The sequence below is a fragment of the Triturus cristatus genome, chromosome 6 (genome assembly GCF_964204655.1).
Source record: "Triturus cristatus chromosome 6, aTriCri1.1, whole genome shotgun sequence".
Taxonomy (NCBI): Eukaryota; Metazoa; Chordata; class Amphibia; order Caudata; family Salamandridae; genus Triturus; species Triturus cristatus.
The window spans coordinates 1,000,344,187-1,000,360,795 of NC_140589.1; the positions used below are offsets into that span (position 1 = coordinate 1,000,344,187).

Below are 16,609 nucleotides of genomic sequence, written 5' to 3' on the forward strand. Positions count from 1 at the left end.
AAGACCAGGGACATGTTTTAGAGAGCTACTTAAGTGGGTGGCACGATCGGTGCTGCAGGCCCACCAGGAGCATTTAATTTACAGGCCCTGCGTATATGGTACACCACTCTACAAGAGGCTTACAAGTACATTACATTAAATATGCCAGTTGGGTATAAGCCAATGTAATCATATTTTAAAGGAGGGGCACAAGCACTTTCACTGGTTTGCAGTGGTACAGTGCACAAATTCCTCAGGCCAACAAAAAAAAAGATGTAGCAAAAAATGTAGGCGGTGAGGCAAAAGGTTTAGGGACGACCATCTTTAGGCTGACAGGTTTAACACACAGCATCTCAGAACACACTGCTTGCATACATCAGCTGCTTTCCTTCCTCTTTAGCTAGTGTTTGGCTTCCTGTGCCCACTTACCTCTCCATTTAGCGCAAATGTAAAACTACTGTTTTTATTCGGTCCAGATTTGACAAATAACTTTTCATTTCACCTAGGCCTGGGTAGGGTCTTATCTGATATCTTTAACAAATCCAAAATGCAGTTGCCTGGGTACTGGTGTGGCTGTTAACATCAATGCATTTCTCTTCAAATTCTTAAAGGTAAACTATATTGGTACCAATCCATTCAATCTTTATGCTCAGCAGAAAAAAGTCTGTAGCAAGTCTCTTGCTTTGCATGACAGAGCCTGGTGAACATTCCCAGTTTTTGTGCAGTCCCCGAGTTACTCATTACAAATGGCCCGTAGAAAGGCTTGGCAATACAGTGACCAGTTTCACCGACACTACAGGCTATTACCACACAATAACTGGGACATTACAAGTTTAACACATGTAATGGAAAATAGCACGACAAAAACACAGTAACCACAGTGATTTCTGCATGTTTTCTTCACATTCACTGCTTTTCCAGCATGAAAGAAGCACCAGGATTGGATAGAGCAGAATCTCCCAAAGCTTCAAAGGGCACTGGAGGCCTGCACTTTCAATAATCCAGCTGTTTAAGACAGCTAGGTTAGACAACTTTAAAATACACATGTCTGACTGGCCATCCCAAGACGGCCTGCCAAGAAGAAATGTGCATTTTAAAGTATGCAGCTCCCTGCTGCTGCCACTCTACAGTGCTGGCCCTGCCCCATCCTGACACTTAAGTGTAGGACGGGTAGCTGAAAAATAAAGCAGTAATAAATAAACTTTATAAACGTTTTATTTCTCAGCTCTGTGGCTCGTGGGGCGACGCTCTGCTGCTCAAATGGCGAAGCCGCTCCTGGTCGAGGCACTCGTGTGTTCTGTTTTCAAACGAGAATGATTAAATAAAAAAATGCATCAATAAATACATTTCATGGACTTCCAGTGAGCAAAAATGTAATATGTAATCAGAATAAACATGTTAACTTTGTTAAATATTTGCTTCATTAGAAATAATGTGTTTTCATTGCTATAATAATCCACTACCTTCGTTCTCCTTTAAGCAGAGAATTTAAATATTTCTTTGCAGCAAGTTCATGTAGAAGGGTGCTATAATTGTCAAAGAACACAGCGTCAGAACGGCGCTTGACTGGATTCTGGTCTTCCAAGGCATCAATGCTGTTTTGGAAAGAACATATGAGAAAATACATATTAATTAAAAATTTGACATTACCTGTGCACTGTGAGATGTGTAGCGATGAGTGAAAATAAGCACGTAAACAATTTGTTTGTGGTGCAGGTGAAGACATTAGGTGTAATTTGGCTAGTAATTTACATATGTTGCTTAATGAAAAACGTCAGATTTCATACTGCGTTGAGCTGTATTATTTCATCAAATATCTGTAACTCTAAATTCAACCCTTTGTTTTTCATCAAGTCATATGGTCTTTTGGTTTTCACTTACAAAATATAACCTGCATTTAACTCCAGTCGGACAGTCAAACACAGCAAGAACAGTGGCGTCACTAGGGTTGGTGTCACCCGGTGCGGGTAACTCATGGTGTCACCCCCTCACGACTTACCGCATGGACCTCCTCCGCCCCGAGTCCGCCAGTGGACACAGTTGGCAAATAACGGGACCATACAGAATCCTTAGTAACGTTTATAAATGTAGGTCCTATATTTACAAAATGTGCCTGTTAACAACAGTGAGATAATGATTCATTAATCAGGTTGTACAGTGGGCTACCTGCTAGTCAACAGTTTATTGGAATTTATAATATCATAGGTATGGTACTTTTTACTGGTGTGGTGTTCCCACTATCCATCAACACCATATATCAGTGGTCGAAGTGGGGGAAAAAAAGTAGGGGAACTGTGGGCGGAGAATCAAAGGGCGGGAATTACCCAAGGATTGGATCAGTGGGCAGAGCCAGAGGTGTGGCCAGAATGCGCAAACATGCCAATTTTTTGTATTTGTTTGGTTTCACTGCCCAGTTTTATCAACCAATGGATACACATGATTATTTAAGGTTATAATGAGTTATTGACAGTAAAATGTGTTCACAAAGTGGGATATGCTTCTAATCACAGAATGTCCCCAAATACGATAAAATGTGGAAGCACAAGCCATTTGTCTCCGAGCCATGGAGTTTCTGTCATCAGCACTTCTCCCTTTACCAAAACAGCAGTTCAAACATGAATTGCTAAAAATCCTAGTTTGCAAATGTTTTCTAAATAATAATGGCTCTGCCATATTTGCCTCATAATGCAAGATCTGCAGCATGATCTCACCATTTAAACTAATAAATTGTTTGTTGCTCAAACGTATCAAAAGTTAATTAAAAATTTGAATTGTGTTGCTGCGGAGTAGATGACAGTTAATAGCTCACTGTTCTATGTTAGGATTTTAATTTATAAACTGCAAGTAACAAAAGGATCTCTCTGACAAAAGCAGTAGCCCACTGGCCTATTTACATTATGTGCACTTTGTGATCTGCATGGTACATGTTCTTTGCAGCAGGTACATTAACCCTCTGAGCTACCTTTCCATGAGTCAAATCTTCCATTAGACAAAATTCCGATCTCTCTCTAGGAAGAACATTAATCACCAGAGTCATCATGACATTTTTATTGTTACCGAAAATTACTGGAGGCCAGGAAGGAGGCAGCAAGCGCTTTTAAAACCATAATATACTTGCAAAAATGATGCCTCCACCGAAAGTGAGCACCTGGTGTGGTCACACCGGTTGCACCGCCCTAGAGCTGGCCCTTCTCAAGGGTCCTGTAATCTCAGTGACAGGGTCACTGTTCTAGGGTGTACTGCTTCATAGGCCTGCCGCAAAACTGGAGGGGAACTTCAGTATGAATAGTGGTGGACAAGCCTTGAAGGTTAACCTACACTTGTCATGCTAGGGTCCACCTGCTGGTGCTACGACACCGGGGCTTCTAATGTCTTGCGAAGCCTTTTAAGGTCTAGCATGAGATAGTGCTCTCTCAGGAGAGTGGTCTGGCGGACTGGTTATTAAGGCTGAACCTGGTTCCCCAGTTCCAAATTCAGCAGCTCTGGCCATAGTGCCACATCCTCTCCCCCACTGAACACCATACTGCCCCACTGAGAAAAACTCAGACTGCCTTCAACTACAACCCAAGTGTTGCCAGCTATAAACACCTGGATGCGGCTCAATTTAAATTACGCACTGGGCAAGAGCAATATGTGGCCTACAAAAAAAAGTGACAGCATCCTGGAAAAAGCAAACAATCATAGGGAATGCAACATTTTGCAAACCATGTGAAATGTAAGCAGGAACAACATGGTTACCTTAACGCTTTTACACTCACTGTTCAGAAATCAGTGAGTGCTTTTGCCTGAAAAGTTAAGGACATGACAACAGGGCCCTGAATGGACCCATTTCAATGGCCATTGCTTATATCCTTACAAAACGTAAGCAGTATGGTAAAAAAAGACAACATCCCTAGATACAGAGCAGCAGTACAAATTTTGTTTTTCAATCCTCACATTGCAGTACCTCCAGGATTGGTGCACTAGCTCCAAGCCCAGGGAAAACAAGGCTCTAAAATAGCGCTTCACTGGCAAACTCTGTAAAAGTGGCGCTAATGTGTTTGGGTGTGAATAAAAATCAATCTGGACAGTTTGCTACCACTCTGTCTTACTTTATTTAGTTATTTATTTTTCATATTTTTAAACTTTTATTCCTGATGCTGCATTTTGGAATTAAATGTCAGAAAAATACGACATTGATTTCCAGCAAAAGTGATTTTCTTTTTTGGATCCATTTCACACGGAAGCAAATAAAAGAAAGGAGAGGAGACAGGGTGCACTGCGCACAGGCACGTCCTCTTCCTAAAAGGTTAGGTTGCTCTGCGCACACGGGCCCCAGGGCCGGCTTTAGCGCTGGTGGCGCCCTGTGCGACAATGTTTGTTGGCGCCCCCCCAATGACCACCTCCACCACGGATTCTCTCACTAGCACCCTTTAACAGTGACCAAGTCACCATAACCACACTCTCTCAGATGCATTGAATTAGTTATATAGCGCCACTCATACCAGTGTAGGGTGTCCGAGCACTTTGCATCACACACACATTACACAGAGACAATCAATCATAGGTGTGTAAATCCGTGTATAGGAAATGATACATAAACCAAAGGACTGAAAGTGTAGGAGTCACATGACATCCATACTGGTAGGCAGTATAGTGCTTGGTGTGGAGAAGCACAAACGCAGAGTCGAAAAAGAAACAGCATAGCATAGTTGGGAGTTTTCTTTAATAATAAGAATCTATTTCTAGCCAAATTAACCCTTTTTGCAACATTAATCAATGTTCTAATAATGTATATTTTGAGGTGTGTATGCAGTTCTAGGATTAAAGTTAATAGCTCACTGTTGAATATTAGGACTTTAAGTTATAAATTGCAACAAAAGGATGTCTCTTTTGAAAGCAGTAACCTGCTGATCTGCACTCTGTAATCTACTTGGCACATGTTCTTTGCAGCAGGCATATTAACCCTCTGCACTAACTTCACCTAAGTCAAAACCTCAACTTTACAAAACACTGATCTCTTTCCAGGAAGATAATTAATCACACCAGTTATCTTGACATTTATGTGAGGCCTGTTAATTGCTGGCGGAAAGAAACGCTGCAGCAGGTGCTTCAAAAGCGTAATAAACTTTCTAACACGGCGCCCCCAGGAAGCCATCACCCGGTCGCACCGCCGTAAAGCCGGCCCCTGACGGGCCCTGTTGGTGTCACCCCACTTGAGGGTGTCACCCGGTGCGGTCCGCACCCCCCCCCGCACCCCCATAGTGACGCCGCTGAGCAAGAATTCACAAAACATTTGAAACTTGTCACTTTCATTCCTGTAATAGGAAAGCTTACCTTTGAGTGATCTCCTTCTAAGTACCTTATTGAAATTGGACCACCAAATGCCCTACCGCACCGGCCTACTTTCGTAGCTTACTTGACCTGTTGTTTAAGTGTGTAATGCCTGTGTGTCCCCGTGTGTTTTTCAGGTTTGGCTTTATCAAACAATACTTTAAGCCAGCCCTCTTCATCTATTGATCAGTGGTGTCATTCACATTTTTCTTCCACCCCTTAGAGCATACTGTTTGGGGCAATGGGTTATGCCACTTCAGATTTTCTTCCACCCCTTAGAGCATACTGTGTGGGGCAATGGGTTATGCCACTTCAGATATTTGCTTCCTTCACGGTGAGTTGAAGTAATACACTTTAGTCCCAAGGACTACTATGGCAATGCGTGCTATCTGCTCTGAGCCAATGTGATTCTTCATACTAGTGGGTGCCCAGAAGCTCGCCCAACAATGAAGCTACAAAAACCAGCACAAAACAAAACAAACTTTGATACAGCCATAAGGCTGAGAACCATTTATGTGCACTGTTCAAGGCCCAAATATTATTTGCTTCCATCTCCAGCAAATGTGGACAGTAAGGCTCAAAGTACTCTATCATTCCACCCTATAGGGCTCGCTGGGGCCCTTAGGGCATTGTGGAACACCTCAGGTGAGATCATATATGAAGGAAATGGAAAGTCCTCCAAATCTGGTGCATCAAGAAGTAAATGTTGTGCTTTCACACCTAATTTGTAAAAAAAAAGAGCACAGGTGAGTATCAATCTACTTTACGAACTATAAACGTAATTCTCATCACAGTGGTCGATTGAATCTACACTCAGAAGCAAATTATCTTCAGAACAATGTGCAAAGCGCTACAAAATATTGTTAAGGAAAACGGGGATAACTACATTCAAATTAAGAGTAAGCAGTATTACATATACTTCAAACATGAGTTTTGAAAGGAGAGGCGAAATATTTATGCAGAGATGAATCCAAAAGAAGAAAACTGTGAAAAGCCGATGACTTAATGAAAATTATTTATTTGTATTTTTTTTATGTAATGATATCACCACCAAAAATTATATACAGCCCTCAAATTTTGATAGGAAAACTGTATTGGTAGCAATCCATTCAATCTTTATGCTCATCCAAAAAAAAGTCTGTAGCAAGTCCCTTGTTCTGCATGACAGAGACTGGTGATCATTCACAGTGTTTGCACGGTCACTGAGCACCTCATTACAAATGGCCTGTAGTAAGGCTTGGCAATACGGTGACCCAGTATTACCGACACTTCAGGCTATTATGAAACACTAACTGGGACATTACAAGTTTAACACATGTAATGAAAAATAGAAGGACAAAAACACAGTTACCAGTTACCACAGTGATTAACGCATGTTTTCTTCACATTCACTGCTTTCACAGCATGAAAGAAGCACCTGTATAGGATAGAGCAGGCCCTCCCAGCACTTATAAGGGCACTGGAGGCCTGCGCTTTTTATATCTAAGCTGTCTAGACAGATAGGTTAGAAAACTTTAAAATGCATATGTCTGACTGGCCATCCCAAGACGGCCTACCAAGAAGAAATGTGCATTTTTAAGCACACAGCTCCCTGCTGTTGCCACCCTGCAGAGCTGGCCCTGCCCCGTCCTGACACTTAGAGTAGGACGTGTTGATAAAAAATAAAGCGGTAATAAATAAACTTTATTACCGTTTTATTTCTCAGATCTAGGGCGACTTTCTGCTGCTCAGATGGAGGCGCAGCCCCTGCTCAAGGCACTCGTGTGTTCTGATGACAAGGGAGAATGATTCAATCAAAATTAAATGTATAAATAAATACATTTCATGGACTTCCATTGAGCAGAAATGAAATATGTAATCAGAATAAACATGTTAATTTTGTTAAATATCTACTTCATTACAAACAATGTGTTTTCATTGCTATAATGCTCCCCTACCTTAGTTCTCCTATAAGCAAAGAATTTAAATACTTCTTTGCAGCCATTTCATGCCGAAGGGTGCTATAATTGTCATTGAACACACCGTCAGAACGGCGCTTGACTGGATTCTGGCCTTCCAAGGCATCGATGCTGTTTTGGAAAGAATATATGAGAAAATACATATTAATTTAAAAAGTGACATTACCTGTGCACCGTGAAATGTGTAGCGATGAGTGAAAATAAGCATGTGGCAAATTGTTTCATGGTGCAGGTGAAGAAATTAGGTGTAATTTGGCTTGTAATTTACATATGTTGCTTTATGAAAAACGTCAGATTTTATACTACGTTGAGCTGTTTTAATTTATCAAATATCTGTAACTCTAAATTCAACCCTTTGTTTTTCATCAAGACATATGGTCTTTTGGTTTTCAAAATATTACCTGCATTTAACAGTCTGACAGTCAAAGTCTGCATGATTTCACAACAAATGTGAAACTTGTCACTTTCATTCCTGTAATAGGAAAGCTCACCTTTGTATGATCTCCTTCTAAGTACCTTCCTGAGATTGGACCAACAAATGCCCTCCCCACAGATTTCTTTTCGTAGTTGCTTGATCTGTTGTTTAAGTGTGTAATGCCTTTGTGTCCCAGTGTGTTTTTCCAGTCTGGCTTTATTAAACACCCTTTGATTTAAATGACATTTTATGTAAAATATAACTATACTATAAACCAGGCCTCATCATCTATTGATCAGTGGTGTCATTCACATTTTTATTCCACCCCTTAGAGCATACTGCGTGGGGCAATGGGTCATGCCACTTCAGACATTTGCTAACTTCAAGGTGAATTGAAGTAAGTCACTTTAGTGCCAACGAGTACTAGGGAAACGCATGCCATCTGCTCTGAGCCAATGTGTTTCTTCATATTAGTGAGTGCCCAGAAGCTCATCCAACAATGAGGCTACAAAAAACAGCACAAAACAAAACAAACTTTGATATAGCCATAAGGCTGAGAGCCATATCTGGACCACCTGCTTTTGCCAATGCTTGTTTTCTATGTGCTTGCTAAAGTGGACATCCTTCAGTCAAGGAGGGAAAACAAGCACTTTGCCAAGTTGTCCATTTTTTAATTACTTTATACATTTACAAGGTGGGTCCAGATGAGAGAGAAAATAAATAGGAATGACGAAAACATGGCATTCATTTGTCTGGTGTGTATTCATTCCCTGAGAACATGCCACTTTCATTACATTTGCTAAAAGCTGATAAGTGCTGCCAGAATATTCTGGGAGAGACTTTGTAATCTTAATGTGAGGGAGTGCAGTGAAGATTTATAAAAATAACTTCAATTTGTTTCATGCATATGGGAGAGTGGTCCATGCACAGAAAAATATGTCAACTGACACCTAATTGTGCATACCGCAATTCAGTGAGGTGTTCTATTGCTGTATAGACACATACAGGTGGAGACCAAGGGGCAGATTTACTGAGGACTTGCGTTGCCCTTGTGTGATGAAAGTTGTCCAAAGGAAGTGTTAGACCTGGCACCTTGGCGTGAGTCTCCCTTCCACCTTTTGTTGCTGTGCCTCATGTGTTTTGCTGGTGTTGGCTGCTCAGAGCACTGTGCCACTGCCAACCAGTGCCACAGTGCAAGTGCTCCCTATATAAAATGTATATGTTGGTTGGATTCCATGATTGGATTATTTGGTTTACTGTCAGACCCCAGTAAAGTGCACCAGGAGTGCCCAGGGCTTGTAAATACAAATGCCGCTGGTGGGCTTGCAGCACTGGTTGTGCCACCCACAGACTCGGCCTGGTAGAATGTGTCTAGGGTCTACCATTGCAGAGCCTGCGTGCAGTCTGGTACTGTCATGCTGACTGGGCAAGTGCACCCACTTGCCAGTCCCTAAACCTTCCCTTAACTTCATGTTAGTCACCCCTATGGTAGGCCCAAGGGCAGGGTGCATTGCAAGCATAAGGTAGGACAAGCCCTGATGTGTGTGGCATGTCCTAATAGTGAATTAAAGCCATTTTCGTTTTTCACTATTGTAAGGCTACCTGTTCTCATAGGCCAGAATGGGATGTTAGAATTGTTACATCCTATGATCCTAACAGACCCAGGGAACATGGTAGAAAATCAAGTTTAGTATGCCTGAACTCAGAATAATAAAATACATCTTTTAGCAAAGTTTATTTTAATGTTCTGAGTTTGCAAACGCCACTTTTAGAAAGTTGGCCTTTGCTTGCCTAACCATTTCAGCCCGCCTCTGCGCTGCTGTCTGGTTTGTGTGAGTGACAGTGCTGGGGAAAACCCAGAGGGGCATGGCTAGGTAGCCTGGTGGTGAATAGAGAGATTGACATATAGATGGGTGGGAGGAGTGCACCTGGACTCTAAATAGGGCTGTGCTCTGCCACTACAATGCTGGTTCCACCCCCTGTGGAGCGCCTGATGACTCTGCCCTGCACACTGAAAGCAGAAGCCTGCATCATGTCAACAAAGTGCTCAGAAACCGGACCGAACTAGGCAAGCACCCCCCTGGCCTGCAAGAACAAAAGAAATGTAGTATAAGTATAGGAGCCTTGCTCCTAAGAAATCAGATCCTGCTACAAGACAAACCTCTGCCTGAGGGGAAGGAACCGGGAAAGCTGTAGGAGGAGTGCTGTCCCTGTCCTGGGGGATTGGCCTGCAGTGGTTGCCTTTCTGCTGAAGGAGAGGAGAAAGATTGCTGACAAACTTTATTTCCACTTGTGCTGTTTAAGATCTCCAAGGGCTTGTGGTTGAGCTTGCCCCCTGAACGAAGTCCCAGGACCAGTGGACTTCACCCCCCTTGAGAACCGCCGTTCTCCCCGTGAAGCTGACGCCGAGAGAAGTGTGCGCCTCCCAACTCGGCGGGTACACTGGCAAGCCTGTGCCCTGCTGCCTGGCCCAAACAACGCGACTAAGGCCCCTTACGAGCCGTAGCTCGCAACGTGAAGGAAGGACTTTGTGACGCTTGTTATTTGCCCCTCTCCGCATCGTACTATTCCGCGTGCCCCCCTACCCCTGTTGTGGGCAGGTTGCGGCACGTAGAGTGGTTGGTACGTGGCTCCCCACCGGAGCGTACTGCCTGCTTCGCACCGCGCTGAGAAAGGCGCCGCTCTCAAAGTACGGCTCGTACGCCGCAACGAAGAGCCAGCGCACTGTACTTCCGCCCCGTCCCCTTGAGCATCGTGACTGAGGCCCCCTTCGAGCCGTAGCTCGCACCGCAAGAGGAGGACATCGCACCGTACAACGCGCTGGGATTCAACGCATCATCCGTGACGAACTTCTAAGGAGAAAGGTACTGTGCCCGCTTGCACCTAAGGTGTACGCTCTGCTCTGGAGCGCCTGCCGCAGTGTGAGTCCCGTTTGTACGCCCCATAAGGCATACGCTCCGCCCGGAGCGCCTGCAGCAGTGTGAGCCCCGTTCGTACGGCCCATAAGGTGTACGCTCCATCCGGAGCGCCTGCACCACTTCTGAGCCCCGCTCCTAAGCATCTACCAGCCCGTACGAATCGTACGAAGCGCACGAAGCGCACAGAACTCCTGAAATACGCGTAAACATCACAAACTGCTTATTGCTCAGAGTATTGTGGATCCGCTTAACGTTATTGGGTCTTGTGATAAAACTGCTTATATAAAGGACATCTATTTTTGATAAACCAGTGTGGAATCCATTTGTGGGGGGTATCATTGAATTACTGTATGTGGCCACAAATGCTTAGCCATTACGCCCTGACATAAGCCTTGTCTGCTCGCGCCAAGCTACCTAGAGGGTGAGCAGGGGTTATTATTAGAGTGTAACCCCTTACCCTGACTGGAAGAGAGGATCCCTTCTTGACACAAGTCCCTACCTGTGTCAACCAGAGATTCCCAATTCTAACATTGGTGGTCAGCAGTGAGAATTCTGAATTAGCATTTGTGATTCATGTACAGTGATTTTGTGAACACCACTTAGTGAGTTCAGACCCATAACGTAGCCACATACTTTTTGATTTTTGTTTGCCAAGAAATATCCACTGTTTGAGGAATCATGCCTGGTTCAGTCATTGTTGAGAGAGCAGCATCTATAGTCTCTGAAAGCGAAGAAGTAGAATGGGAAGGGGAGAGACTAGAGAGCTACACCAAGGCCCAGCTGAAGGGCTTCTGCAAAAAGTTCAAAGTTCCCCATACTGGATGTAAGGTCAAGGCAGATCTAAACAAGGCGCTGAAGGCCTGGATTGAGTCAAGGTCCCCTGAGGATGTGGTAGTAGTTGAACGAGCAGAAAGCGTCCATAGCTTTGGCAGACGCCTGTCGCCAGAGGAGTTGACAGACAGGAAAGAAACCAGGATGCATGAAATGGAGATGGCAAAGCTCAAATTGAGTGGGCAACTGGAGCTGGAAAGCAAAAAGCTGGCTCTGGAAGAAAGAAAAATCCAAATGGACCATCACATGAGATTGAGGGAATTAGATCTAAAAGCTAAAAGTTTAGAGTCTACTCCCTCTGGTGGCAGCACACCGTCAGTGCAGGCAGAATCAAGGATGTACATACCAAAGGATGTGGTAAAATAGTTTTTTAAGAATGATGACATAGGGCAGTGGTTCAAAGCCTATGAAGTAGCCATATCTTCCCACCAGGTCCCTGAGAAAGATTGGGGAGCGGGGTTGTGGGGACGGTTCCTTAGTGAGGGGCGGGACACACTGCTAGACTTGCCTTCAGACAATTATAATTCTTATCCCCATATGAAAGCAGCTTTGATGACTAGGTATGGGTTGACCCCTGAGTTGTATAGGCAAAGGTTCAGGGGTTGCACAAAGATTCCAAACAGTACGTATGTGGAGTATGTAACTTTTTTTGCAGAGCACTGGATGGTTGGGTAAAGGGTAGCAAGGTTGATGATTTTCAAGGGCTTCTTGATTTAATGGCATGGGAGCACTTGTCTAGTAATTGTTTTCCTGAGCTACGCCAGCACCTGATTGATAGAAGGCTGACTAACCCTAGAAAGCTTGCTGATGAGGCGGACTGCTGGGTCAGTCCCAGGGTCCACAAGGGTCACGTGGGAGATTCCGCCAAAGGTGGGCAGGGTCCCAAGCAGAAGAGTGGAGGGGACAGGGGTAACCAGAGGGAGTTCCCAAAAAGGCCCCAAAGTAATCCCCAAGGGAACCAAGGGAAAGGTTCTCAGACTCCCCCACCCCAGAAACCGACCAGGGCCCGACAGGTCCTCCTGTTTAGAAGGGGCCCATCAAATGTTACAAGTGTGGTAACATGGGGCATTATGCCTCTGATTTAAAATGTCCTTTGTTTGGTAAACCAGCACCCACTGGTGCTCCACCCCGGCAGATGGCTAGTGTAGCCTTGGGGGAGGAGATGGCAGTCCAAGGTGGGTGGGGTCCCACAGAGATGTCCCTTGTCTCATTAGGAGACTGTGAGATGGTCCCCCAAACCCAGCTGCCTGATAACACTAAGAAATACAGGCAGTGGGTGACCATCAATGGCCGTAGGGTGGAAGTTCTGAGAGATACAGGAGCCAGTGTGACAGCTGTCAAGTGTCACCTGGCGTCTCAAGAGCAGGTGGTCCCAGGAGCATTCTATCCAGTTGTTGCTGCTGACAACACAGAGAGTCACTGCAAGGTGGCTCAGGTTCTCTTTGAGTGGGGGGGTCTCTGGTACTCTTCAGGTAGCTCTGAGGCCCGCCATGCCTGTAGACTGTCTGCTAGGGAACGATTTGGAGAGCTCACCTTGGGCTAAGGTGGAGCGGAGTGCTCACCTAGAGATGTTGGGTATGCCGGATTGGGCATGTGTCACCACACAGTCCATGGCAGCAAGTAGAGGTGCTCAAGAGATCTTGGAGCCTGAGAGGGAGGCCCAGGGACCGGCCTTAGAGAGAAGAGGAAGGGGGCGCAGGAAACCAGCCCCTGAAGTTCCCACGGTCCAGGAGGAAGCAGACCTTGAGGGGGATGCCCTGGAGCCTACAGGGGAATAGATAGTTGAACTGGGGGACCTGCCTGAGCTGACCCATTGGCAGCAAGAAGGAGGCCCCTTCAGGGAGGACTTTTGTAAAACGCAGAAAGAATGCCCTTCTCTCGTGGGTATGCGGCAGCAGGCTGCAAACCAGGCCGCAGGTGATCAGTCTGGGTCACTTTTCATTTACTGGGAGAACGACCTCCTGTATACAGAGCCTAAGGTTGCTGAGCCTGGGTCAGCCCGTGCGTTGGTGGTACCCCAGAGCTTCAGAGCCTTCCTACTGGAGCTGGCTCACGATGTGCCATTGGCAGGACATTTGGGGCAGGACAAGACCTTTGAAAGGCTTGTCACCCACTTTTATTGGCCTCAAATGCGCAGGAGTTCAGACACTCACTGCAGGACCTATCAGACTTGCCAGGCAAGTGGAAAAAGTGGGAGGAAGCAGAAGGCTCCTCTCCAGCCATTCCCTGTGGTCAGTACCCCATTCCAGCGAGTGGGGATTGACATTGTGGGGCCACTGGACCCCAGGACAGCCATGGGCAACAGGTTTATCCTGGTCCTGGTGGACCATGCCACCCGGTACCCGGAGGCCATCCCTCTAAGGACAGTGACGGCCCCCGTGGTAGGACGTGCATTGATGGGAATTTTCTCCAGAGTGGGATTCCCTCTAGAGGTGGTGTCTGACCTGGGTACCAAATTCATATCCAAGTATATGAATTCCCTTTGGCAAGAGTGTGGTGTAACCTACAAGTTCAACACCTTACCACCCCCAAGGAAATGGGTTGGTTGAGAGATTCAACCGTACCCTCAAAGGCATGATAATGGGCCTGGAAGGACCCATGAGGCGTAAGTGGGACGTCCTCTTACCATGCCTTCTCTTTGCTTACCGTGAGGTGCCACAGAAGTCTCTAGGGTTCAGCCCCTTTGAGCTCCTGTATAGCCACCCAGTGAGAGGACCTCTAAGTCTGGTCAAGGAAGGCTGGGAGCAATCTCCCAGGAAACCTCCCCAGAATGTATATAGCTACATGCTGGCCTTCAAAAATCAGACTAGGTGTTTCAGGCAACTTGCTGAGGCAAATCTGCAAGCCAGCCAGGAGGAGATGAAGTGGTGGTACGACCAGAATGCCACTCTGGTAGAGCTTCAGCCTGGACAGAAGGTGTGGGTCTTGGCCCCCGTGGAGCCTTGTGCGCTCCAGGATAAGTGAACCAGTCCCTTTGAGGTTGTGGAGCGCAAGAGTCCTGTTACCTAGTTGGTGGACTTGCGGTCTCCTAGAAACCCCTTGAGGGTCCTTAATGTCCACCGCCTCAAGCCCCACTTGGAGAGGTCCCAAGTGGGCATGCTCTTGGCAACAGATGCTGGATTGGAAGAGGAGACCGAGCCTCTTCCTGACCTCCTGTCAGTCCAGGAGCAAGTTGGGTCAGTGGATGGTGTCATCCTCTCTTCTGCCCTAACCAACAAAATGATTGTCACCAGCTGCTGGGACAATTTTATGATCTGTTTTCCCTGGTTCCCGTTGTCACTGATTGGTGCGTCCATGATGTGGACACTTGGGATAGTACACCTGTGAGGCACAAGGCCTACAGGGTGACTGACAGGGTGAGTGCATGCATCAAGGAGGAGGTCTCCAAGATGTTTGCACTCGGGGTAATTGAGTCCTCCAGCAGTCCTTGGGCCAGCCCAGTGGTCTTGGTCCCAAAGGCTGCAGCGCCGGGAGCCACACCCGAACTCCGGTTCTGTGTGGACTACAGGGGACTCAATTCAGTCACCAGGACTGACGCACACCCCATCCCCAGAGCTGATGAGCTCATAGATCGGCTAGGGGCTGCCAACTACCTCAGCACATTTGATTTAACGTCTGGGTACTGGCAGATTGCCTTGACCAATGGGGCCAAAGAGAGGTCAGCATTTTCCATCCCAGATGGGCACTACCAGTTACGGGTTATGCCCTTTGGGATGAAGAATGCCCCTGCCACCTTCCAGAGGTTGGTCAACCAGGTGTTGGCTGGGCAGGATTCGTTCAGTGCAGCCTACCTGGATGACATCGCAGTGTTCAGCTCCACTTGGGAAGAACACCTGCGCCACCTCTGGGAAGTGTTGATGGCGCTGCGGAGGGCAGGCCTCATGATCAAGGCGAGTAAGTGCCAGATCGGGCAGGGTTCCGTGGTGTACTTGGGGCACCAGGTTGGGAGCGGCCAGGTGGCGCCCCTTCAACCCAAGATAGAAACCATCCTGAATTGGGAGTCGCCCAAAACCCAGACAGAGGTGAGAGCCTTCCTAGGTCTCACCGGGTACTACAGGAGGTTTGTCACGGGGTATGGCAACATTGTTGCCCCCTTGACAGCGCTGACTTCTAGGAAGCAGCCCAGGAAAGTGATTTGGACTGACACCTGTCAGAAAGCTTTTGAGGCCCTGAAAGGTGCTATGTGCACGGCACCCGTGCTCTTGGCTCCCAACTTCTCCAAAGAGTTTATCGTTCAGACAGACGCTTCAGAGCATGGTGTGGGGGCTGTTCTTTCACAGATTAATGAGGAGGGCCTAGATCAACCTGTAACCTTCCTTAGCAGGAGGTTACTTCCACGGGAACAGAGATGGAGTGCTATTGAGCGTGAGGCATTTGCTGTGGTCTGGACACTGAAGAAGTTAAGACCATACCTGTTTGGGTCTCAATTCCGGGTTCAGACAGACCACAGGTCCCTCAGATGGTTGATGCATATGAGGGGTGAGAATCCAAAGCTGGTGAGGTGTTTCTTTTCCCTACAGGGTATGGATTTCACGGTGGAACATCGCCCTGGTACAGATCACGCCAATGCTGATGGTCTGTCCAGATTTTTCCGCCTTAGAGATGAGGAACTCCCTTGGGTAGGGTAGTTCTCCCCACATTTCAGCTGGAGGGGACACGTGTTAGACCTGGCACCTTGGCGTGAGTCTCCCTTCCACTTTTTGTTGCTGTGCCTCATGTGGTTTGCTGGTGTTGGCTGCTCAGAGCACTGTGCCACTGCCAACCAGTGCCACACTGCAAGTGCTCCCTATATAAAATGTATATGTTGGTTGGATTCCATTTGGTTTACTGTCAGACCCCAGTAAAGTGCACCAGGAGTGCCCAAGGCTTGTAAATACAAATGCCGTTGGTGGGCTTGCAGCACTGGTTGTGCCACCCACATACGCGGCCTGGTAAAATGTGTCTAGGGTCTGCCATTGCGGAGCCTGCCTGCAGTCTGGTACTGTCATGGTGACTGGGCAAGTGCACCCACTTGCCAGTCCCTAAACCTTCCCTTAACTTCATGTTAGTGACCCCTATGGTAGGCCCAAGGGCAGGGTGCATTGCAAGCATAAGGTAGGACAAGCCCTGATGTGTGTGGTATGTCCTAATAGTGAATTACAGCCATTTTCGTTTTTCACTATTGTAAGGCTACCTGTTCTCATAGGTCAGAATGG

The 16,609-nt window shown here is 46.5% G+C and overlaps 1 protein-coding gene across 4 annotated transcripts in view; it reads right to left on the reverse strand.

Moving 5' to 3' along the window:
• LOC146820913 (uncharacterized) overlaps positions 1 to 16,609 on the reverse strand; it is a 358,187-nt gene that overhangs the window by 62,797 nt on the left and 278,781 nt on the right. For 2 of the 4 annotated variants that reach the window (XR_014962640.1, XM_085609309.1), the window contains exons 4-5: positions 7,230 to 7,361; positions 1,443 to 1,574 (exon numbers count right to left, since the gene is read on the reverse strand). Coding sequence is in view for 2 of the 4 variants with exons in the window: in XM_085609309.1 (XP_085465435.1) it covers positions 1,443 to 1,574; positions 7,230 to 7,361 (264 nt within the window). In the remaining 2 variants the exon portion in view is untranslated. The remainder of the gene's footprint in view (positions 1 to 1,442; positions 1,575 to 7,229; positions 7,362 to 16,609) is intronic. The other 2 variants (XR_014962641.1, XM_085609311.1) reach the window with 1 other exon arrangement.